General features: G+C 57.8%; 2 protein-coding genes across 2 annotated transcripts; one reads left to right on the plus strand and one right to left on the minus strand.

Moving 5' to 3' along the window:
* Positions 1-7,388: 7,388 nt before the first annotated feature.
* On the plus strand, positions 7,389-8,291 carry LOC128903478 (olfactory receptor 14A16-like; the record flags this gene model as incomplete). The annotated part of the gene is made up of 1 exon (XM_054187491.1): positions 7,389-8,291. A coding segment is annotated over exon 1 (903 nt), but the record flags the coding sequence as incomplete, so codon positions are not given.
* Positions 8,292-12,723: 4,432 nt separating this feature from the next.
* LOC128903467 (scavenger receptor cysteine-rich type 1 protein M130-like) lies at positions 12,724-19,042 on the minus strand. Its single transcript, XM_054187478.1, has 11 exons — positions 18,929-19,042; positions 18,107-18,421; positions 17,141-17,449; positions 16,473-16,778; positions 15,919-16,245; positions 15,518-15,832; positions 14,846-15,160; positions 14,316-14,378; positions 13,917-14,231; positions 13,050-13,223; positions 12,724-12,887 (listed from the first exon to the last, which is right to left on the minus strand). Exons 1-11 carry the CDS (start codon positions 18,993-18,995, stop codon positions 12,724-12,726), a joined length of 2,670 nt encoding a protein of 889 aa, XP_054043453.1. The 5' UTR covers positions 18,996-19,042.
* Between the last annotated feature and the right edge of the window lie 6,058 nt (positions 19,043-25,100).

Here is a 25,100-nt window from a genome sequence, read left to right on the forward strand (position 1 = left end):
CAAAGAGTGAATGGAGGGAAATTCATGGTCAGGGCAGGAGGCGAACTCCCTCCTTGCCCACCTTGTCCCCCACCCCGGTACCTCTGAACAACAGATATGAGGTTCTGGTTGAGGAAGGCCAGTCAAATGAGGATGTGGATGATGGGCAATCCACACCAGAGATGTCTCCACAGTCAGAATGGTGTACCACCCGTATCACAACCACAACCCCAAGGAAGAAAAGAAGGGTTATGGTCGTTGGTGACTCCTTCCTGAGGAGAACAGAGGGTCCAATATGCCGGGTAGACCCTCCTCATAGAGAAGTCTGCTGTCTTCCTGGAGCCCGGGTGAAGGACATCACCAGGAAACTTCCTCGCTTGATACAGTCCTCAGCCTATTACCCATTACTGATCTTCCTTGTAGGTGGAGAGGAAGCTGCGACTCATAGACCAAGAGCAATCAAAGGGGACTTCAGGGCCTTGGGAAGGTTGGTGAGGGAATCTGGGACACGGGTTATTTTTTCCTCACTTCTTCCAGTTGCAGGCAGTGACAATGGAAGAAACAGACGGATCCAGTCTATTAATCCGTGGCTCCATGGCTGGTGTCACCACCACAATTTCATTTTTGTTGACAATGGGATGGCCTACACGGCACCGGGCTTGCTGGCATCACCTGGGAGACACCTTTCTCAAAGGGGGAAGAGGGTCTTTGCTCAAGAGATTGTGGGGCTGATCGATGGGGCTTTAAACTAGATGTGAAGGGGGAGGGGGATGATAATATCAGGCTTGTCTGTGACCAGCTGTGGGATAACACATCAGGGTTAGGGGGACAGGGCACTAGTGAGGGCCTCTGACCTGTTGCCCGGGGGCATGCTGGGAACACTGCATCATAGTCAAAGTCTTACAGAGACGAGCCAGGGGCTTCTGAGGTTGTTGGAGTCAACAGGGAAACACCCATGAAACACCTCAAGGTGATCTCCTCTAAGAAGGTAACACAGGCAACAGCCCGGCTGAAGTGCCTCTACACAAACGCACGCAACATGGGTAACAAACAGGAGGAGCTGGAAACTACCATGCTGCTGGAAAGCTATGACCTAGTGGCCATTACTGAAACCTGGTGGGACGAATCCTATGGCTGGAGTGTGGCTATCAATGGCTACAAGCTGTTGAGGAAGGAGGGGCAGAGGTGTTGCCCTCTCTGTTCAGCAAGGGATAGAGTGTGAAGAGATGTCCCTAAAGAACAGCCAAGAGGAAGTCAAAAGCTTATGGGTAGGCATTAGAGACCTGGTGGTTGGTGTCTACTACAGGCCACCTGATCAAGGGGAACCTTCTGATGAAGCCTTCTTCCTGCAGCTACAGGAGGCATCATGCTCGAAGGCTCTCGTCCTGCTGGGGGATTTCAACCACCCTGACACCTGCTGGAAAAGTCACACGGTGAGCCGTAGACAATCCAGGAGGTTCCTGGAGTGCCTCGACAATAATTTCCTAAGACAGGAAATAGACAGCCCTGCCCGAGGGGATGCCATACTGGACCTGACAGTCACCAATGCGAGTGAGCTCATTGGGGATGTCAAGATTGGAGGCAGCCTGGTGTGCAGTGACCACGCACTGGTGGAGTTCACAGTCCTAAGGGATACGTGTCAGACAAGGGCGTAGTCAGGACCTTGAACTTTAGGAAAGCAAACCTCTGGATCGTCGTAGAGTTAGTCAATAGGACCCCCTGGGAAATGGTCCTCAGGGACAAGGGGGCAGAAGAGAGCTGGCAGATCTTCAAGGACGCTTTCCATAGAGCACAAGGGCTCTCGATCCCCAGGTGTCAGAAATCAAGCAAGAAAGGGAAGAGACCAGCATGGCTGAGTTGGGACCTGCTGGTCAAACCAGAAAAGGAAGGTTAAAGAAAGCGTGCCCTCCCTGATGACTGAGAATGGCAAACTGGTAACAACAGACGAGGAGAAGGCTGAGGTTCTCAACAATTTTTGCCTTAGTCTTCACTGCTAGCCTCTCTCCTCACACCTCCCAAGTTGAAGGACTTCAAGATGGGGACCTGGGGGACAAAGTCCCTCCCACTGTAAGTGAAGACAAAGTTTGTGACCACCTGAGGAACCTGAACATACACAAGTCCATGGGGCCTGATGCACCCCAGAGTCCTGAGGGAATTGGCTGATGTAGTTGCCAAGACACTCTTCATGATGTTGGAAAAGTCATGGCAGTCAGTTAAAGTCGGATTTGATGGGAGGACTGTTATGTGGATAAGGAACTGGCAGAAGGTTCGCATCCAGAGGTGGTCATCCAGTGGTCAATGGCTCGATGTCCAGATGCAGAGGGGTAACAAGTGGTGTCCCTCAGGGATCCGTCTTGGGACCAGTGCTGTTTAATATCTTCATCAATGATTTAGACAGTGGGATCAAGTGCACCCTCAGCAAGTTTGCCGATGACACCAAGCTGAGTGGTGTGGTTGACATGCCAGAGGGACAGGATGTCATCCAGCGGGACCTGGGGTTGTTCAACAGCAAAAATTTCTATAGGTACACATAGGTAAGAAGAAGACTAAGGAAGGTGTGGGCCCCCTCCGAAAGGAAACGGGGGAGCTGGTGACAAGTGATATGGAGAAGGCCGAGGTTCTCAACAACTTCTTTTCCTCAGTCTTCACTGGCAAGGGCTCCAGCCACACTCCCGGAGTCACAGAAGACAATGGCAGGGGTTGGACAGAACTGCCCATCGTAAGTGAAGATCAGGTTCATGACCATCTGATGAACCTGAGAGTGAACAAGTCCATGGGACCTGATGGGATACACCCACGGGTACCGAAGGAACTGGTGCATGAGGTTGCTAAACCGCTCTCTATTATATTCCAAAAGTCATGGCAGTCTGGTGAAGTCCCCACTGACTGGAAAAGGGGAAACATAATCCCCATTTTCAAAAAGGGAAAGAAGGAGGAAGCAGGGAACTCTAGGCCAGTCAGTCTCACCTCTGTGCCTGGTAAGATTATGGAGCAGATCCTCCTGGAGGCGCTGCTGAGGCAGAAGAATAATGAAGAGGTGATTGGTACAATCAACATGGCTTCACCAAGGGAAAATTGTGCCTGACAAACCTGGTGGCCTCCTATGAGAAGGTCGCAACATCAATAGACAAGGGGAGAGCAACTGACGTCATTTACCTGGACCTGAGCAAAGCCTTTGACACTGTCCCGCATGACATACTGGTCTCCAAGCTGATAAAATATGGGCTTGATGGACTGACAATTCAGTGGATAAAGGACTGGCTTGACGGCTGCACCCAAGGAGTGGCTGTCAATGGGTCCATGTCCAAGTGGAGGCCAGTGACAAGTGGAGTCCCTCAAGGATCAGTACTGGGACCGGTCTTGTTTAACATCTTCGTCAGCGACATGGACAGTGGCGTAGAGTGCACCCTCAGCAAGTTTGCCGACGACACCAAGCTGTGTGGGGCGGCTGACAGGCTGGAGGGAAGGGATGCCATCCAGAGGGACCTTGACAGGCTGGGGAGGTGGGCCCATGCCAACCTCATGAAGTTCAACAAGACCAAGTGCAAGGCCCTCCATCTGGGTCGGGGCAATCCCAAGCACCGATATAGGCTGGGCAGTGACTGACTTGAGAGCAGCCCTGAAGAAAAGGACTTGGGGGCGCTGGTAGATGAGAAGCTGCACATGAGCCATCAGCATGCACTAGCAGCCCAGAAAGCCAATCGTCTCCTGGGCTGCATCAGGAGAAGTGTGGCCAGCAGGGCGAGGGAGGTGATTCTCCCCCTCTACTCCACTCTCCTGAGACCCCACCTGGAGTACTGCATCCAGTTCTGGAGCCCCTACTACAAGAGAGATATGGGCGTGCTGGAACGCGTCCAGAGAAGGGCCACAAGGATGATCAGAGGGCTGGAGCGCCTCTCCTATGAGGACAGACTGAGTGAGTTGGGGTTGTTCATTCTGGAGAAAAGAAGGCTCTGAGGAGACCTTCTAGTGGCCTACCAGTATCTTAAGGGGGCCTACAAGAAAGCTGGTGAGGGACTTTTTAGGATGTCGGGTAATGGTAGGACTAGAGGGAATGGATTAAAACTAGAGACGGGACTATTCAGACTGGACGTCAGGAAGAAGTTCTTTACCAGGAGGGTGGTAAGACACTGGAACGGGTTACCCAGAGAGGTGGTGGAAGCCCTGGATGGGGCTCTGAGCAACCTGATCTAGTGGGAAATGCCCCTTCACATGGCAGGGGGGTTGGAACTAGATGATCTTTAAGTTCCCTTACAACCCTCAAAATTCCATCATTCTGTGATTCCATGATTCAGCGTGGAGAAGAGAAGGCTCCAGGGAGACCTGATAGCGGCCTTCCAGTACCCGAAAGGGGCCTACAAGAAAGCGGGGGAGGGGCTGTTTGCAAGAGCATGTAGCGATGAGGGGCAACGCCCCTGCAGGGGGGTTGCACTAGATGGCCTTTAGAGGTCCCTTCCAACCCAACACATTCTATGATTCTAAACAGGCATAAAAGTTAACCGATATAGCTAAGATATATCCCTTTTTGCAAAAAGTAGTGCATTATTGGTACCAAATGATCTTTGAAACCTCAAAAGCAGGTGTTTCTATACATCTCCACAACTGTGTAGAAAAACTTCTTTAGCTGCCATTGCAGACTTCTAAATTTAGAAGTGAATCTCACCCTGGGAGTCTAGAGTAAAACTGAAGGTCAACTGAAAATGTATTAAAGTCGGCGGCACTCAATACAGCAAAGGGAAAATGTAAAGACCTCAGATTCAAATTCACAGTCTCTGTGAGAGCTAACACCACGTGAAGATTTAGTTTTACAGATATCTGGAAAAATACACAAAAATAAAAGGGCATTAAAAAAGCAGCAGGAAAGACCTGATGAGAATTAGCAGAGACGCACATTAGTAGTCTCTCCAGTTTTGCTAACCGATGGGGAAATCAGAGGAAATGGGAGTAGAGAAAAAAATTCAAGCTAAGCCAACTAGAAGGTTTTTAGGAATTCTTAAGACATTGAGAAGCCTAAACAAAAGCGCCACATTCAGTTGGAGAAATTGACAGGAAGGGAAGTAAGAGAAAAGCAGAGGTTTCCATAACCTCAGACAGAATTGCCACATCCCACAGAAGTGTCTGCGTGACTGGAAAAGTAAGGCTGCTGGAAGAGTGGGTGCATATTGTAGGGAGGACGCAGCATTAGGAGGAGCGTGGGTCACCCACACCAGGGGAGCTGTCATCTCACTCCACTGAAACCTGGAGTGGCCACCTCGGGGCTCGTGTGCCCCTCACTGGGGCTTCCTGTTCTAGACAAGTGGGGAGGAATGGAGAGCGTCCAGAGAAGCTCTGCCAATATGGGATTCATGGCCTCAAGCACACGCCCCGTGAGGGGAGGCTGGGGATCCTGGTCTCCTTCAGCCTGGTGAAGTGGGGGCTCAGAGCATCACAGTCATGACCTGTAACTGCGTGAAGGGTGGTTTCAGAGATGCTGGAGCTTTTCTTCATGGTGGAAAAAAAAGCAGGAGAAAAGAAGGATGCCACAAAGTTTGGATTGGGAGGTTGAGACCAGAAATGACCAGAAGAAACTGTCACCCCAAGGGCAGTACTGTGGTACAAGAGGACACCCAGGGGGAGGCTGGACCAGCCCATGGCTTTGTCTTTCCAGGAACAGCCAGGGAGGATGGAGAGATATCAGTAAGGGTAGTGAGATATTGGGGTGAAATCAAAAAGACAATTGGGTGCCTTCAAAGAAAGAGGTGCAGGTATGGGACACCAAAGGAGTAACACCTTCAGGTTTGCTCAGCATCAGAGCCACCTTTAATTTCCCTTTACCTACCTGTCATTATTGCCTCCAGTTTTGTGCTCTAACGAGCCCCTGGGGAGGCTTTGTTGGTAATGGTCCTCAGTGGGACCCATTAACACTCCAAGAAACCTTGGAGTTTACATCTGGGTTTGTCTTCTTGAGAAGTTTCTTCAACTTCCTCTCAGTGTCTGAGGTTCAGGGACTCCACCCCAAACCCACCCGAGGGGTCATTAAAATGCCTTGGGCTGCTCCTCTGGTGCTGAGCTGGGCCGGGCTCTTGGGACAAAGGAAGCTGATGTGAAGCAGGCAGCAGGGCTGAGGGCGCTGCCTGCAGGCACCGAGGATGGAACCATCAATGCAGAGAGAGCGTGAAGGCAGTCGTGATTGGGAGGAGAGCTGAGAGCTCACTGTGGGAGAAAGCTTCCCAGCCCTCTGCACGGTAAGTGTGAGGCTGCAGGGCAATGCCGCTGCCGATCCTGAAGGGTTCTCATAAAGCTGTCGTAGCCCACAGCCTGTGGGATCTTTCTCTGGTGTAGAGGAGGAGAAGGGTGTGCTGCAGAGCAGGGCTTCCCTGCAGCACCGTCAGAGGGACAGGACACGGTGGCTGCCTTCTCCTGGGGATGGTTGCAGGGGCATGAAGGCGGGTGTGCAGCCAGGGGTGCCCAGGACTGTCCTTCAGAGCAGGGTCCCGGTGCTTCAGAGGAACTCTGCCTCCTGCCAGTGCCAACTCTAACCCTGCCCAGTGAGCTTCTGCCCTCAAGGACGTGGGATCCAGGGCAGCAGCTGCCTCATCTGTGGCCATAGCTGCAGCAGAAGGGACTCTCCTGAGCACCCTCTGTCCCTCCCTGGCCTTGTTTCCCTTTGGCAGAAGCATCGGGGCATTTCTCCTTGCTTCTCCACCCATCCCTGCTGCTGCTGCTGCTGCTGCTCTTGTTTTCAGTCTCTCTGGGGTGGGGGCTTCATCAGCAGCTCAGCCACTGACCCTGCAGGTCCTGCCATGCAGATGTGTCCCTGGTGCCCAAGGCCTCTTCTAACCTCTGGGTCTCTAGGCAATGCAGTCCATGGGGTGGGGATAACATTAACTCTCCACAAAGGGCACCCCATCTTCTGGGCATCCAAAGCTGACAGCTCTTCCCTGGGGAGGGGAGTTTGGAGATCTGCACTTTGGAACTGGACTCCTCTGCTCTCCATGGGATCATCCTCCAGACCAAAGCAGTGCTGGCAAAAAGCAGCTGAGAGCAGGACGGATGGAGAGACCAGCTCTGCTCCTTCTGCACTAAGGCTCTGTCCTATTGCCTCCCAGGACTCTCACAATAGCACTCGTAGGGTAGCAGAAATGCCAGGGATTTCTACCTTCAAACATGACTCCTCAAGTGGGCCAGGGGTAACAGGATCAAAATAAACAAAACAACCCCCCAGCTGTGTTCTGCAGCCAGGGGACCTGGGAGTGACAGTGGTCAAAAGCTCTTTTATATCATAGTGAGATTTAACCTGTGATCACTCCTGGTTCTCATCTGCTTGGACGTTACTGTGACAAATGCAACAGGTTCTGCTCAGAGGTGTTTGTCCTCACTCTTCACTGCTGTTTCCTTCTTGGACAGGCCCCCATGTGCAGAGGGAGATGATGTCCAATGACAGCTCCATCACCCACTTCCTCCTCCTGGCATTCGCAGACACGCAGGAGCTGCAGCTCTTGCACTTCTGCCTCTTCCTGGGCATCTACCTGGCTGCCCTCCTGGGCAATGGCCTCATCATCACTGCCGTAGCCTGTGACCACCGCCTCCACACCCCCATGTACTTCTTCCTCCTCAACCTCGCCCTCCTCGACCTGGGTGCCATCTCCACCACTCTGCCCAAAGCCATGGCCAACTCCCTCTGGGACACCAGGGCCATCTCCTTCTCGGGATGTGTTGCACAGGTCTTTCTATTTCTCACCTTGATGGCAGCAGAGTTTTATCTTCTGACAGTCATGGCCTACGACCGGTATGTTGCCATCTGCAAACCCCTGCAATATGGGTCCCTCCTGGGCAGCAGAGCTTGTGTCCACATGGCAGCAGCTGCCTGGGGCAGTGGCTTTCTCCATGCTCTGCTGCACACAGCCAATACATTTTCAATATCTCTCTGCCAAGGCAATGGCCTAGACCAGTTCTGTGAAATCCCCCAGATCCTCAAGCTCTCCTGCTCAGACTCGGACTACCTCAGGGAAGTTGGGCTTATTGTGTTTGGTGCCTGTTTATTCTTTACGTGTTTTGTTTTCATTGTGGTATCCTATGTGCAGATCTTCAGGGCTGTGCTGAGGATGCCCTCACAGCAGGGACGACACAAAGCCTTTTCCACGTGCCTCCCTCACCTGGTCATTGTCTCACTGTTTATCAGTACTTCATTTTTTTCCTACTTGAAGACCACCTCCATCACCTCACCCGTTCTAGACCTAGTGCTGTCACTGCTGTACTCGGTGTTGCCTCCAGCAGTGAACCCCCTCATCTACAGCATGAGGAACCAGGAGCTCAAGGATGCCCTGAGGAAACTGATTGGACATTTTTTCATCAGCCATAGACTGTGTACCTTCCTCTGCAAAGGATTCCCAGCACCTGGTGTGACAAGCCTTCACTATTCCTCCCCTCCTCCTTAACTTTTCACCTCTCGTCTGTGACAAAAAATATATATGTAAATGAAGAGTCAGTCTCTCTGTGTGTTTAAATAAAATACATGAACCAGCTAACACTTCTTTTCCTGAGACCCATCAGCAGCAGGGCTGAATAAATGGGAAATGAGAAGACCTTTCTGGCTGCAGCAGCCTGGGGCAGGCTGTCCCAGTGCCACTCTGTCACTGGGGCGGCAGGAGCTGCCTGAGGGTCCCCAGGGCCAGGGCTCTTGTACTGGGCTGGGGAGAGGGGATGGCACAGAGGGGCTGCAGACCCCTCAGAACATCCTGGGGAGGAGGACACAGGGGCCCACTGACTGCCTTTGCCTTGTGCCCAAATGCCCCCCATCTCTGGGGCTGACCCTCCTCTGCCCCCCAGCAGCTGCGGTGCCCTTCAGAGGGGCTGTGGCTGTGGAGTGAGTGCCCAGAGCTCTGCAGCACCCTGGGGCAGGCTCTGCTGTTGGGCCAGCGCAGACTGGGCTGGGATGGAGAGAGGGCAGGGGAGGTGGCAGAGCTTGGAGGGAGCTGGGCTGGGCTAGAAAGTGCCCAGGAGGGAAAATCCTCGGAGTGCAGCTTGTACCGTGGGTGAGGACTCACACCAGAGTGTTTGTGGTGCAGAGCCAGGGCTTGTAGAATTGGTGTCCGTCTCCAGGGTTTGGTAGTGGTGGGGCTGAAGGCATGGGCCTCTGTGAGAAGAGACCAGGGGCTGCTTCCGTGCCAGACAGAGCTGGTTCCAGCCAGCTCCAAAAGAAACCCACCGCTGGCCAAAACTGAGCCCATCAACGAGGATGGTGGAACCTCTGTGAGAGTGTATTTAAGAAAGGACACAAGTGCTCAAGTGGGAGAGGAGTGAGGGAGAAACAGTGTGAGAAACAGCCCTGAAAACACCAGGGTGAGTGAAGAAGGAGGGAGAGGAGGTGCTCCAGGTGCCAGAGCAGATGGTCTCCTGCAGGCAGTGGAGAATACCACAGTAGAGCAGGTATTTCCCTGTAGCCTAAGGAGAGGAGCACAGCGGAGGAGGTAATCCCTGCACTTGGTGGAGGACCCAACACTGGGGAGGTTGGATATTTCCTGAAAGAGTTTCAGCTTGAGGAGAGCCCATGCTGTAGCAGGTTTATCTCGAAAGACTGTAGCCTGTAAGAGGGACCCCATGGGAAAAGTGTTAGAAGGAAGGAGCAGCAGAGAGGAATTGTTATGGACTGACAAAAAAAAAACCCCAACAACCTAAAATCTCTGCCATTTAGAGCATGCCCTGAAGTACCAAATCTAGACGTTTCTTAAACGCCTCTAGGGATGGTGACTCAACCACCTCCCTGGGCAGGCTGTTCCAGTGCCTGACCACTCTTTCAGTAAAGTCATTCTTCCTAATATCTAACCTAAACCTCCCCTGCCACAACTTCAGACCGTTTCCTCTGGTCCTGTCATTATTCCCCTGGGAGAAGAGGCCAACACCCACCTCTCTACACCCTCCTTTTAGGGAGCTGTAGAGGGCAATGAGGTCTCCCCTCAGCCTCCTCTTCTCCAAGCTGAACATGCCCAGCTCCCTCAGCCTCTCCTCATATGCCCTGGTCTCCAGACCCCTCACCAGCCTGGTCGCTCTCCTCTGGACACACTCCAGCACTTCAATGTCCCTCTTGCGCAGAGGGGCCCAGAACTGAACACAGCACTCGAGGTGAGGCCTCACCAGTGCCCAGTACAGAGGCACCATCACTTCCCTGCTCCTGCTGGCCACGCTATTCCTGATACAAGCCAGAATGCTGTTGGCCTTCTTGGCCACCTGGGCACACTGCTGGCTCATGTTCAGCTGGCCGGCCACCAGCACCCCCAGGTCCTATTCTGCCGGGCAGCTTTCCAGCCACTCTGCCCCAAGCCTGTAGCATTGCTTTGGGTTGTTGTGACCAAAATGCAGGACCCAGCACTTGGCCTTATTAAACCTCATACAGTTGGCCTTGGCCCATCGATCCAGCCTGTCCAGGTCCCTCTGGAGAGCCTTCCTACCCTCCAGCAGATCAACTCTCCCACCCAGTTTGGTGTCATCTGCAAACTCACTGAGGGTGCACTCAATCCCCTCATCCACATCATTGATAAAGATATTAAATAAAACTGGCCCCAAAACTGAGCCCTGAGGGACACCACTGGTGACCGGCCGCCAAGAGGATTTCATCCCATTAATCACAACTCTCTGGGCACGGCCATCCAGCCAGTTTTTAACCCAGCGAAGAGTACACTTGTCTATGCCATGATTCACCAGCTTCTCCAGGAGAATGCTGTGGGGGACGGTGTCGAAGGCCTTGCCAAAGTCCAGATAGACAACGTCCACAGCCTTCCCCGCATCCAGAAGGCGAGTGACATGGTCATAGAAAGAGATCAGGTTGGTTAAGCAGGACCTCCCCTTCCTAAACCCCTGCTGGCTGGCCCTGATCCCTTGGCTGCCCTGCGCTTGCCGTGAGAGCTCACTCAAGATGATCCTCTCCATGATCTTTCCTGGTACCGAGGTCAGGCTGACAGGCCTGTAGTTCCCCGGATCCTCCTTCTGACCCTTCTTGTAGATGGGCGTCACATTAGCCACCCTCCAGTCGTCTGGTACCTCCCCTGTTGACCAAGATTGTTGATAAATGATGGAAAGGCTGGAGCTCGAGCCTCTGGTCCTCTGCAGGCACTGTGGGCCTGCCCTGCCCAGCCAGGGTCTGGCTGTGGGGTGAGGAGGGCTGTGTGCGCTGCCTCTTTGGAGCCCCCTCTCAGGAGAGAGGTGGGCAGCTGTGCTGGACCTGAGCTCAGCTCACTGCCCTGCACCACACACCCACCCGAGACATGCCCCTTCCCCACCGCCATGTCTTTGGGCTCTGGTTTCCTCCAGCCACCCTCAGGGAGACACTAAAGCACCTGGGCAGGCAAGCACAGCTCTGGCTCAAAGGCTTTTAATAAGAACCAATATGGGGGCCCCTGTGTAAAAACAGGGGAATCAAAATCGAGGAAACCCCTGGCAGATTCTACTGCCCGTGGGAAAAGGGAGAGGGTTCCCTGGTGCTCACGGCTCTCCCAGCTGCACAGACCTCTCCTCCCTCCTGGCTGCCCCCAGCTGCACTGCAGGGATGGGCTCTCCTGGTCCAGGGCTCAGGGACCATTGTGCACTGAGCTCCGGTGTCGCAGCCTCTGTGTCCTCAGGGGGATGTGCCACAGACACCTCTTCAGCATCGTCATAGCCCGTGCTCTCTGGGGACAGGGACCAGCCATCCCCCTCAGCTCCGGGGACCACAGCAAGGAAGGCCATTGCATGTTCACCCCATGGGGTGCCTCTCCTGGCCTGTACATCACCTTCCTCCCTTCTCCTCACCAGTCCTGAGACGTTCAGCTCCCTCTCCCACCCATGGTACCCCAGAAGAAGCTCCTGGGGCAGGTTCTCCCATCCCAGCACGTTGGGCTCTCAGTGTGACAGTGATTCATCCAACACCAGGGATGCCACCCCAGGAACCAGCAGCACTTTCTTTCCCTCTCACCTCCAAGGGTATCCGTGGGTCCAGATCCTTCCTCTGCCACCCTGGGCATTTCCCAGTCTTCCTGCCCAGGGGAAGGATCCTCCCCAGGCTCAGAAACCTCCCTGGCATCATCATAGCCATCAGCTGGGTCACCTCCAGGCAGGACAGGGACATCTGAAAGGAGAGGAGAGCTGGTGACAGTGAGAAGATGCGTTCTGCAGAGCAGAGGATGGGAGGATGCGCAGGGACGTGGGGCTCCGACATTGGTGTTTGCAGCCCCACAGGAGATCCCGCCCGATTTCCCAGCTCCAAGGGTGATGCTCAGTGACACTGCTGTCCATCACATGTCTGCAGGGAGGAGACATCCACCCCTTCCTGCCCCCCATTACCTGGTGCTGGCCATGGACCATCCTCCTCCTCGCTGTCCCCGGGGTAGGGCTGCAGCTTGCTCAGGGACCCCTCTGAATAGGAGCCTGGAGAGAGGCCCAGCGGGTGTCAGGGGAGTGCGCTCTGCTGACCCAGCTTGTGCTCAGTGCTGCTGGGGACGTGGGACCCACAGAGCCATGGCTGCACGGGGACGAGGGCTCAGGACTCACCCTGCTGCCCTGGGACAAAGCCCATCTCCAAGGGCCTGCCAGAGCTGCCCTGGGACAGCCCCTTCCCTCACCCCTCAGGTGTCCCCCAGGGTGCAGGGGCAGGCAGAGAGGGGCTGTCCCCAAATGGGACGCGCAGAGCAGGTGGGGAGAAAGCTTCTCTCCTGGGCCCAGGACATGGGTGCTCCCCACACAGATCCAACAGCCCCACAACCGCACGAACCATGGGTTAGGGGGCTGCAGGGCTCAACCCTGCGTGGCAGCCAGGGGAAAGAGCACTGTAGATGTGTCCTCAACGAGGGACGCACACCAACCTGAGCCGCTGAACCTTGCCTGCTTCTGCCATGCTGGGCTGGAACCGATCTCCTCGTACACGGCCTCAGGGAAGGGCTCCTGAGCTCTCTCAGAGCCTGTGGACAGAGGCAGGGCTGGCCCAGGGATGGTCAGAGAGGGGATGGGATCCCACAGAGAGCACACACTCTTGTCCCCCCAGCTCTGCCTCTCCCACTCACTGACACCCCATGGCACCCCTGGCCTTGCCAGCAGGCATCTTCCCCTGGGAAGGGACCCACCTCTGCGCCCAGCCCTGGCGCTTCGCACTTGCCCGGCCAGGAGGGCCAGGAGCAGGCAGAGAAGGGCTCCCAGGATGATGCACATGATGACGGGCAATGAGACTCTCCCGCTGCCGGTCAGACGGCCCCGCGTGGGATCTGCATGGCAGGAACACAGAAAGGGCAGCACCAGGCCTGGGAGAGGTGAGGGGCCGGCACACCCCAGTCCTGACCCCCATTACGTACCGGGTTTCAGGGGATGAGGGATGGGGAAGCTCCCACCTGGCTGGGTGAATGACAGCCCTCCCCAGCCTCCCGCCCCACTGCTACCCCGCTGCCTCCTCCTGGGAGTTTCACAGCCCAGCAAGGAGCCCCTTCCCTCCGGCTGTGGGTCACAGCCTGGCCCCAAGAAGACCCAGCGCTGGTGGGGAGGACGGGTTACCTGCTGGAGGGGTTGGTGCTGCCGTCCTGGGTGCATCTGCAGAGGAGGAGAAGGAGAGCTGGGCTGAGAGGGTGGGGGTGCAGGTACCAGGGAGCCTCCTCTCTGACACACCGTGTGTGTGTGTGTGTGCGCACACGTGTGCATGTGCAGACATCCCTGCCACATCCCACCCAAATCGCCCCTCCTGCACGACTGGTGAGCATGGCCAGGAAGGAGCGCAGGGCCCAGAGCAGGGACAGAGCCGGCAGCCCGGGAGATGCCCCTGGGGGCTGCAGGGCCCTGCGGGCAGAAGCTGGAGGACACCCAGCCCCACAGAAGCTGCTGCCCACTCGGCAAAAGGCTCTCCTGCTCTGCAGGGATGGCCTTGCTCTCAGGAGCTCTGGAGCCATGATGGCAGCCAATGGGGATAAGGGCTCCCTGTGAGGTGTCCCAGCCCTGCCGCCCACCTGAGCAGTTCACGGCCACGTCCTCCTTATGGCGGCAGGCACCGCTGTCCCCAGGCCGGGCCCAGCAGTCCTGCAGAGATGGCTCTGTCCCCCGGCACTCCACCTGCTCCAGCCAGATGGGGCCGCTCCCCTCCCCAAATGCAGCCTCGGCCAGGGCAGACACCGCAGGGCCACAGCCCAGCTGCCTGCATGCCACCTCGGCATCCCGCATGTCCCAAGAGTCGTCACACACCGTCCCCCAGGAGCCGCGGTGCCACACCTCCACTCGGCCAGAGCACCCCTTCTCCCCTCCCACGGCACGAATCTTCTCCCTGTCTGGAGAAGGCAGAGAGCTCCCAGGGCCGCGGGATAGCAGGCAGAGCCCTGCCAGGCGAGAGGGGCATGCAGAGGAGCAGCTGCCTGTGCAGCTCGGGGTGCTGGGGCACGCAGCCATTGGGGCCGGGGGCGTTTCTGGCTGACTCCCTGCAGAGGGAAACGCTGTGGTGAAGGGGCTGCTGCAGGGGGGCGTGCAGCAGAGAGCGGGGCTCAGCTCAGCTCGTGCCACCCACCCATGGCAGCAGCTGAACCCCGGTCCTTCGGGGGACACACACTCGGCAACGTGGGGGACCCTGACTGCTCAGCCCCAAAGGGACCCTGGGTCACAGAGCAGCAGGAGGGTGTCCATGGAAGGGACGCTCCTCAGAGCCCTGGCTGTTCCCTTCTGGGACCTTGCCTCGAGAAACCTCTGCCTCAACCAGGCGAAGCTGGGAGCCCGGCTGGCACCCGCTGGTGAATGTGTGGGGCTCCGGGAGAGGAAGTCCCATTTTTGGTACCAGCAGCAGCAGCGTCTGGCTTGGAAACGAAAGGCCCCCGCAGGCCCAGGAATTTGACCATGCCCAGCCAGGAGCAGGAACGCAGGGGATGCTGGTGCCCGGCTAGCTCAGAATTACCCTTGCAGGTGATGTGGGTCTCCTCTCGCAGGTCATCGCATGACTGCGGGTGCCAGGGAGCGGAGGGACACTGCCAGAAGGAGCTGTTTCTCTCCCCACACTCCACACGATCCAGCCAGGCCGTGCCAGACAGCCTGCCATAGGGCCGTTGTGTTTCCAGGGACCCTCTGTCCCCGCAGCCCAGCTCCTTGCATGCCAGCGACACAGTTTCAGGAGTCATGGAGTTGGAGCAAACGCTCCCCCACGTCCCATTGTAGAAAACCTGCAGGCGCCCGGAGCAGTTGGTGCCGTTCTCCAGCCTCAGGGCCATGAACTCTGGGAGGAAAGGCAGCGAGGGGGAACAGGCTGGGCTGGGGCTGGGGGAGCAGGGACACCCCTGCACCCGCCAGGCCCTCAGACAGGCAAAGGCACGTCCAGCAAGTCCCCCTTGCACCCACGGACAGAGAAATGTCCCTGATGGACAGACACCCCTGCCCTCCCTGCGGACCGTCAGGGACAGCGGAGCTCCCCAGGGACCCCCGGTGGGACTGAGGGCACCTGTGCATGGGTGTCCCCACGATGGCCTTTGTCAGGGGCTCAGAGCTGGCCAGGAACAGCCTCGGCCGTGTCCGGCTCTCCCCTCGTCCCGGCCTGCCTGGGCACTGGGCTCCCACCACAGCTCCCGGCACACACCTGAGCAGAAGACTCCTGCGTCCTCTTTGTGCCCGCAGTCGTGCTGCCCCCAGGACCCTGCCGGGCAGTCCCAGAGAGCAGCTTCGGCCCCAGAGCAGTTCACGCTCTCCAGCCAGATCTGAGCGGAGCCTTCCCCGAAGCGAGCGGAGCCAACCGCCTCCAGCGCCCCTCCGCAGCCCAGCTGGTGGCAAACGACGGCAGCATCAGACAGGTCCCAGCCGTCATCGCAGACGCTCCCCCAGCTGCCCTGGTAGTAGATCTCCACTCTCCCCGCGCAGCGCCCAGGCCCGTTCACCAGCCGCGCCTGACGGCTCCCTGTAGCAGGAGGAAACCCCGGCTGCCATCAAGGGCCGGCTGCCCACCCAGCCCAGAGCCTGGGGGGGCCGTGCAGCGCCACTCACCCCGGCAAACGACCCCCACGTCCTCGGCAATCCCTGCTTCCAGCGCACTCTCAGGCAGGGGGGTGTTGCAGAGGGTCAGGTTGGCCTCGTGCCCTGCACACCGCACCCCGTGCAACCCCACAGGACCTGTCCCTCTCTGAGCCTTCGGGGGGTTGTAGGCTGCCTCTGCCTCTCCGCACTGCAGCTGCCGGCACACCACGCTGGCCTCCTGCACGTCCCACTGCTCATCCAGGACTCTGCCCCACGTCCCGTGCTGGAAGATCTCCACTCGCCCGTCGCACGGGCTTCCTCCACCCACCAGCCGCAGGGATGCGAAGCGAGCTGGGCCTGGGGAGAGCAGCCATGCCCCAGCCCTTGGCGGCATCGGGGAGCCCGGCAGCCTGCAGCATGTCTCCAGGCTCTGGCACCCTTGCAGGAGGGCCTTGGAGCTCGCCTGCCTGCCGCCAGCCCTCTGTGGGGACCTTCTGAGCCAGAGCCTTGCACTGCCACAGGATCCCCTGCTTTGGGAGCATTTAAGAGGAAAACAGAGTAACCAAGTGTTTTCCTGCACTCACCTGAGCATATGACAGCAGCGTCGTTCTCATGGGAGCATGGCAAGGCCCCCAGGGCAGTCACTGGGCACTCTCCCAGGTGGGCTTCAGTCCCGTCACAGTGGAAGGAGTCTCTCCAGACAGGGCCGGTTCCTCTCCCAAAACGCCCTCCTTTAGGAATGGACTCAGCAAACCCGCAGTTGAGGTGACGGCAGAGAACGTGGGCGTCCAAGAGGTCCCAGCGGGAGGCACAGAGGGTGCCCCAGGTGCCCTGCACATGGACCTCCACCCTCCCCTCACACGCCGTGCTGCCGTTCACCAGCCTGAACCCTGTGAACTTGGGACAGAGAAGGATGAGACAGGGCAGACTTGTGCTTTTGCTGCCTTGGGTGGTGGAGTAGAGGCCAAATGGACACCCTGCCTTTCTCCTCCTTCTGCACCATTTTAGGGCTGCAGACAAACATTCAAGGTCAGGTTTAACGGGGCTCTGAGCAACCTGATCTAGTTGAAGAGGTCCCTGCTGGTTGCAGGCAAGTTGGACTAGATGACATTGAAAGGTCCCTTCCAACCCAAACCATCCTATGGTTCTGTGATCACCCCTTCTGTCCTCACACCCAGCAGAGCACAGTCCCGTCCCTGCTCCCCCATCATTGGCACACCCCCGGTGGTAACACCCTGCCCCGAGTCCTTACGTGTGCAGGTGACACCGGCAGCATTCGCGTGGGTGCAGGGCTGCTCCCTGGGGGACCCCGTGGGGCAGGAGCTGAGAAGGGATTCATTCCCCACACACTGCAGCTCTCTGTCCCACATGGGACCAGCCCCTTCTCCAAAGTGAGCTGCCCCGGGGACAGACAGGGCTGTGCCACACTGCAACTCTCTGCAGACCACGTCGGCAGCTTTGAGACCAAAGTCGGAGTCACAGACAGTTTTCCACTCGTTCCTATCACGGATCTCCACTCGTCCTGAGCAGGGATTGTCCCCTCCAACCAGCCGGACAAATCCTGGAGTAACCAAAGAACCCTGTGAGTTCCCACAGCCCTCTGGCAGTTACGTACCCATGTCCCACCTGGCCTGCACAGTGGCCACAGGCAAAGAGACCCACGGCCCTCCCAGCAGCTCCCAATGGGTGCTGATGGCACAGATATACCAGGGACACCCTGCTCCTCTGCCCAAGGACAGGGCTTTTTCCCTTTGAGCGGCCCCTTTGCTTTGGTTGAGGGACTTGTGTCTGCCAGGAGGCACAACCCAAAAGCCACTGGCCACTCTGCACCCTTCTCTGGGGCTGTGGGTGGCCGCGTGAGCAGCTCTCGGTGCCTCTGGCACAGGGGAACCTGGCCCTCAGCAATGCCAGACAGGTGCTGGCTGAATTGGAGAAGAAAGATGAGAACCAACAAAAAATGCGGGGCATTGAGGGGGATTCATCTCCCAGCCCCAGGCACCAACTGAGGGTGGGATGAACCATCTTGGGGCCCAGCGGTGGGTGAACCCCACTGGTCTTTCCTCAGGGACCAGGGACACCAGCAATGACAGTCCCAGCTTGGCAGCGTGACCAGCAACACAGGACCCTGCCCTGGCAGCCGTTCATTGCTCCCTCAGGGCACAGCCAGGTCCCTTCTCCTGTCCCAGTCCCAAAGGTGGGGAAGAGATTGGCTCCGTACCTGAGCATGTCACTCCAGCATCCTCATCATGACCACAGTAGCTTTGACCCCATCCACGGTGTCTACAGTCAGACAGGGCCGACTCTGTGCCGTGACAATTAACATCATCCATCCAAATGGGGCCGGATCCTGGCCCAAAGTGTGTTTCAGCATGAGCTTTGACAGCGGACCCACAGCCCAGCTGCTTACAAACCACTGCAGCATCATTCGTGTCCCAGGAGTCATCACACACGGTCCCCCACTGGCCCTGGTGTTTCACCTCCACTCTCCCAGCACAGCGTCCGCCGCCATTCTCCAGTCTCACCTCCGCAGCCCCTTCAACCACCGAGATGGGACTGGTGAGGAGAGCACCGAGTCCCAGAGTGCAGGTCTGGGGTCCCCCCTGCCTGTCACAGGCACCAGGATGGGAGCCCTCTCCCCTCCAGGCTCTCCCTGGGGATGTGTGGGCGTCCCCCCACTCCCCATGGGCTGTGCAGGCTGGGGGTGCTAACTCCAGACCCGCCCAGCCATTATTATGTCCCACAACCCTCAGCACCTCCTCCCACCTCAAAGGGCCCCTGCCCATGCCCACCCAAAACCTGTATCGCCAGGCCGTGCGCAGGGCACCTGCTCCTCCCCAGCCAAGCACCCCTTAACAGCATCATGGAGACACCCTCTCCCACCCAGATGGACACAGGCAAAGGCACAGGGTCCATAGACCTGAGCTCCTTCTGACCCTCATCTCAGCGGCACTTGGAAAGAAACCCTCTTCCCAAAGGGCTCTTGATGACCCCACTGGTACCCGATGGCCCTGGGCTGTGGGAAAAGGGAGCCAGCACTTACCTCTGCAGAGCTGCACCCAGAGGAGCAGCCACAGCACCCGAGGGGACAGGAGTCCCTCCATTCCCATCCTGAGCCTCCTGCCCTGCTGGCACAGCCCTGCTCTTCCCCACTCCCTGTCACAGCTCCTGGGGACTCACGGGGACAACGATGATGGGAGGGTGATATATCTCTGCAGATGCCGACCCAGCTGCGGAAGGAGCCAATTGAAGCAGCAGCACCTTTTTAGATGTTATCGGGAGCTATCTCCCCTCCGACACAGCCCAGCTCGCCAATGAACTTCTCCAGCGCCGTTCATGACCATATATGAGGGACATATATGTCCCGCTGCCGGTGCCATGGTCGCTGTGGTGGCGGATCATCATGGGACAAGCTGGGTGTGGAGGGGAATTTGGTTAGTCACCCCTTGCACCCTGCTTTGGGCCTGGAAGCACTGAGCATCTCCTGCACCGGGCTCATCCAAGAAGCCATGAGGCAAGTGTCCAGCTGCCCCCAAGCTGCGGTGACCATGGAGCGGGGACTGCACCAGGGTCTGTGTCAGGATGGGGAGGAAACAGCCCCTGCCCCTGCCATGGACCTCACTGTGCTGGGAGCAGCAGCTGGGAGAGGTCTTCATCCAGGGCAAGAGCTCCATCCCAGGAGTGTTGGCTTGTCCGTCCCTCCCTGCAGGGCCCCACAGTGAGTCCCTCGCAGGAGCCGGAGCTGGATCATGTCCCTGCCCTGGCAGCAGACAGACAGCCCAGAGGCTCAGACGTGTCCCTGACTCTCAGTGTGTCACCCAGGGGCCGTTATTCCCCGCAGGCGGAGCGGGAGCTGGAGCCTGCAGGTGCACAAACCACAGCCCACGTGGCCTCGCCGCGCTCCCCCCGCTCCCCCCGCAGCGCCCGGGCAGGAAGTCTGTGGTTTCCTCCTGGCGCCGTGCCCAGACACATCCCTGGGGTGCCCCCGAGCCACCCCCACCCCGACTGCTCCAGCCAGGGCCACAGGGGCTGCTCCTTCGGCCTCGCAGACACGGGGACGGGCAGCTCCCAGCCCCCGTCATGCCCCTGTCATGCACACGGCCGCTCTGCACCGAGCCCCACGGGCACGGGGTGACATCGGTGACGTGACCTCACGTCCTTCCTACTGCCCAAGCTGTGTGTTCGTGGGTTATACTGACGGTGACCTCACACTCTCCTACTTCTGCTGCCGTGTGCTCATGAGTGGTACCGACAGTGACCTCACGTCCCTCCTGCTGCCACCACCGTGTGCTCAGGGGTTACAGTGACCATGACCTCACACCCTCCTGCTGCTGCTGCTGCGTGCTCAGGAGTCCCGCTGTCACACATGCACGTGCATGTTGCGTACAGGCTTCTGATGACAATGGTTCTTCCAAAAAGCCATATTGGGGTGGGGTCCAAGTATTATTGTAATGGCATCAGAAGCGGCCACACAAGCCATATGCCTGCTCCTTGCCCAAAAGCTACACAGGCAGCGGTGAAATCACAAGAGCGACATTCACAAGCCACGTTCCTGCTCCTGGCCTATCAGGTATTCAGACACCAATGACCTCACAAACACCTACATAAACTACTGCTTGGCTCCCAATCTGTCATCTACTCGGGCACCCGTGACACCACAACACCCTACACCACCCATGTTCCTGCTCCTGCCCTACCAGGTACGCGGGCAGCAGTGACTTCACCAGCTCCTACACAACCCATGGGCCTCTTCCTGGCCTGTCAGCTCAGCGGTCACAGGTGACCTTGCAAACACCTACACAAGATGGGGGCTTAGTCCTGGCCTGCCAGCTTCTCAGGCACCTGGGACCTCAAAACACCCAACACAAGACATGTTTCTCCTGGGCTCCTCAGGCACCAGTGACATCGCAGAGACATCCACAAGCCAGGTGACAGCTCCTGGCCTCTCGTCTGTGCAGGCACCAGTGACCTCCAGGCACCTACACGAGCTGTGCACCTGGGCCTGCCTTATCAGCTGCTCAGCCAAGAGTGACATCACGAGGACAAGCCCGAGCCACGTGTCTCCTATCAGCTACACCAGCACCAGGGACCTCACCAGCCCCTACAGGAGCCCTGGCCTTGCTCCTGCTCTATCAGCTACTCAGGCACCAGAGACCTGACCCCCACATCTCCCCCTGCTTGCTGTCTGCTCACCTCTGAGATACGACTCCTCACAAGCTCCTACACAGACCAGAAGCCTCCTCTTGGCCTGTTGGCTACTCAGGCAGCAGCTCCTCACAAGCACAGACCAACCTATTTGCTGCGTGCTCGTCTTTTGGGGGGACCCAAGCCAGTACTGACCCCCCTCTCCGTCACTTGCTCACCCCTCCTAGAAGGGGGCCGTAGCCCCTGGGCATGTTCCAGCGTGTCCGTGCCCCACCACCTTTCGGGCACCCCTCCGCCCTCTTGAATTCCCCCCAGCCCACCCTGTCAGGGCTTGTTCTGCAGCCTGGTAAAGTGGGGGACCCCCACCCGGCCTTTTCCTTCTGCTTCCGTTCACATTTAAACTCTAATTCTTCACTACACTAAATCTTATTGAAGAAGGATTTATCCAATTAAAAACAATTCAAATTTAGAAACATTCAAAATTTTCAATTCAAAATTATTAATTTAATTTCTATACCTTTATTAATGTTTACCTAGATCAAAATATATACACATATATAGATATATATATAAGTAGTGTATCTATTTATAAATGAATAAATAAATTCATTAATAGAATTATACACTTCCTTTCATAGATACATTCCTCTAGGTGTATATATTGCCTACCAACCTTATAGTTTTATACCCAAGCACTTCTGGGCCAAAGGAGGCAGGCAGCCAATCCCAGGGGCTGTGTTCCTCTAAAGAAGTTGTCATGGTCGGTGGCCCAGCTGAAGTGCCTCTGTACCAACGCACGCAGCCTGGGGAACAAAGAGGAGGAGCTGAGCACCCTTGTGCAGCTGGAATCCTCACGGCTGGGGTTTGCTACAGGCCACCCGAGCAAGAGGAGCCTTTTGACGAAGCGTTCTTACTTCACCTCCAGGAAGCACCACACTCAGAGGCTGAGATCTACTGGGGGACTCCAGTCACCCTGGCAGCTGCTGGAAGAGCATCCCATGAAGCTGTGAGCAGTGCAGGAGACTCATGGAGGGTGTTGACGAAGGGATTGAGGGCAGCCCTGCAGAGAAGGGCGTGAGGATGCTGGGGCTGGAGTAACTGACCATGAGCTGGACACGTGCGCTGGCAGCCCAGAAAGCCAAGCGCATCCTGGGCTGCATGAGAAGAAGCGTGGCCAGCAGGTGGAGGGAGGGGATTCTCCTCCTCTACGCTGCTGTGGTGAGACCCCAGCTGGAGAACAGCGTCCAGCTCAGGGGTGCCAAGCACAAGACAGACACGGACCTGTTAGCGTGCGTGTAGAGGAGGGTCACAAACATGCTGTGAAAGCTGGAACACCTCTCATGGAGAAAAGCTGAGAGAGTTGGGGGTGTTCAGCACAGAGAAGGGAAGGCTCCAGGGAGACATTATTGCAGGGATCCAACATAAAAAGGAGGCTCATGGGACAGTCGAGGAGAGACTGTGTACCAAGGCCTGCAGTGACAGGACGAGGACCAGGGCTTTAAGGTGTGTCCCCAGGGTGTCCCCGTCCCACCCGACCTGCGCCTCCCCCCCCGGCAACCCCAGCTGCGCCATGATGCCAGCGGGCGGTGGGGCAACGACCACTCAAGCCGGAAACCGGACCCACTTCCGGCGCAGGGGATGATGGGAGATGGAGTACGGGCCAGTGCGCACCAGCCATCCCAGTACGGGCCAGTGACCCCAGTATGGACCAGTGATCCCAGTATGGACCAGCATGGCCCGTTCCCAGTGCGCTCCCAGTGCTCCCAGTATGAACCCGTGACTCCTCGCAGTGCTCCCAGTTTAGTCCCAGTGCTCCCAGTATCACTCCCTGACTCCCCCCAGTACTCCCAGTGCGGTCCCAGTGCCCCCAGTATGACCTCCTGACTTCAACCAGTGCTCCCATTGCTATCCCAGTGGTCCCAGTATGACTTCCGGACTCCCCCCACTGCTCCCAGTGCGGTCCCAGTGCTCCCAGTATGACTCCCTGATTCCCCCCAGTGCTCCCAGTGCCCTCCCAGTGCTCGCAGTATGACTCCCTGACTCCCCCCAGTGCTCCCAGTGCGGTTCCAGTGCTCCCAGTATGAACCCCTGGCTCTCCCCAACGCTCCCAGTGCGGTCCCAGTGCTCCCAGTACGACCCCCTGACTTCAACCAGTGCTCCCAGTGTCCTCCCAGTGCTCCCAGTATGACTCCCTGATTCCCCCTAGAGCTCCCAGCATGGTCCCAGTGCTCCCAGTATGTCTCCCTGACTCCCCCCACTGCTCCCAGTGCTCCCAGTATGACTCCGTGGTTCCCCCCAGTGCTCCCAGTGTCGTCCCAGTGCTCCCAGTATGACTGCCTGACTCCCCCCAGTGCTCCCAGTGCGGTCCCAGTGCTCCCAGTATGACTCCCTGATTCCCCCCAGTGCTCCCAGTGCCCTCCCAGTGCTCGCAGTATGACTCCCTGACTCCCCCCAGTGCTCCCAGTGCGGTCCCAGTGCTCCCAGTATGACTCCCTGATTCCCCCCAGTGCTCCCAGTGCTCTCCCAGTACGCCCAGTACGAACCCCTGACGCTCCCCAGTGCTCCCAGTGCGGTCCCAGTGCTCCCAGTATGACCCCCTGACTCCCACCAGTGCTCCGAGTGCGGTCCCAGTGCTCCCAGTATGACTCCCTGACTCCCCCCAGTGCTCCCAGTGCGGTCCCAATGCTCCCAGTATGACTCCCTGGTTCCCCCCAGTACTCCCTATGCACTCCCAGTGCTCCCACTATGACCTCCTGACTCCAACCAGTGCTCCCAGTGCGGTCCCCGTGCTCCCAGTATGACCCCCTGACTCCCCCCAGTGCTCCCAGTGCGGTCCCAGTGCTCCCAGTATGACCCCCTCACTCACCCCAGTGCTCCCAGTGCGGTCCCAGTGCTCCCAATATGACTCCCTACTTCCCCCCAGTACTCCCAGTGCGCTCCCAGTGCTCCAAGTATGACCCCGTGACTCCTCGCAGTGCTCCCAGTTTAGTCCCAGTGCTCCCAGTATCACTCCCTGACTCCCCCCAGTGCTTCTAGTGCGGTCCCAGTGCTCCCAGTATGACTCCCTGAGTCCCCCCAGTACTCCCAGTCCGGTCCCAGTGCTCCCAGTATGACCTCCTGACTTCAACCAGTGCTCCCATTGCTATCCCAGTGGTCCCAGTATGACTTCCTGACTCCCCCCACTGCTCCCAGTGCGGTCCCAGTGCTCCCTGTATGACTCCCTGATTCCCCCCAGTGCTCCTAGTGCCCTCCCAGTGCTCCCAGTATGACCACCTGACTCCCCCCAGTGCTCCCATTTTAATTCCAGTGCTCCGAGTATGACTCCCTGATTCCCCCCAGTGTTCCCAGTACTCCCAGTAGGAACCCCTGACGCACCCCTGTGCTCCCAGTGCGGTCCCAGTGCTCCCAGTACGACCCCCTGACTTCAACCAGTGCTCCCAGTGTCCTCCCAGTGCTCCCAGTATGAACCCCTGACGCAACCCTGTGCTCCCAGTGCGGTCCCAGTGCTCCCAGTACGACCCCCTGTCTTCAACCAGTGCTCCCAGAGTCTTCCCAGTGCTCCCAGTATGACTCCCTGATTCCCCCTAGAGCTCCCAGCATGGTCCCAGTGCTCCCAGTATGTCTCCCTGACTCCCCCCACTGCTCCCAGTGCTCCCAGTATGACTCCGTGGTTCCCCCCAGTGCTCCCAGTGTCGTCCCAGTGCTCCCAGTATGACTGCCTGACTCCCCCCAGTGCTCCCAGTGCGGTCCCAGTGCTCCCAGTATGACCCCCTGACTCCCACCAGTGCTCCCAGTGCGGTTCCAGTGCTCCCAGTATGACCCCCTGACTCCCACCGGTGCTCCCAGTGCTGTCTCAGTGCTCCCAGTATGACTCCCTGGTTCCCCCCAGTACTCCCAATGCGGTCCCAGACTTCCCACTACGACTCCCTGATTCCCCCCAGTGCTCCCAGTGCGGTCCCCGTGCTCCCAGGATGACTCCCTGGTTCCCCCCAGTGCGCCCAATGCAGTCCCAGTGCTCCCAGTATGACCCCCTGACTCACACCAGTGCTCCCAGTGCTACCCCCTGATTC

Source organism: Rissa tridactyla, unplaced genomic scaffold, assembly GCF_028500815.1.
Source record: "Rissa tridactyla isolate bRisTri1 unplaced genomic scaffold, bRisTri1.patW.cur.20221130 scaffold_37, whole genome shotgun sequence".
Taxonomy (NCBI): domain Eukaryota; kingdom Metazoa; phylum Chordata; class Aves; order Charadriiformes; family Laridae; genus Rissa; species Rissa tridactyla.

What these genes read in the sequence shown, in the direction of transcription:
- LOC128903467 (XM_054187478.1), bottom strand. Translation starts at nt 18,995, where the DNA reads ATGGGAATGGAGGGACTCCTGTCCCCTCGGGTGCTGTGGCTGCTCCTC. An exon ending in GACCCACATCACCTGCAAGG is followed by an intron (nt 14,379 to 14,845) that starts GTAATTCTGAGC and finishes TTCCCTCTGCAG; the next exon opens with GGAGTCAGCCAGAAACGCCC. An exon ending in CAGCACCCCGAGCTGCACAG is followed by an intron (nt 14,232 to 14,315) that starts GCAGCTGCTCCT and finishes TGCCTTCTCCAG; the next exon opens with ACAGGGAGAAGATTCGTGCC.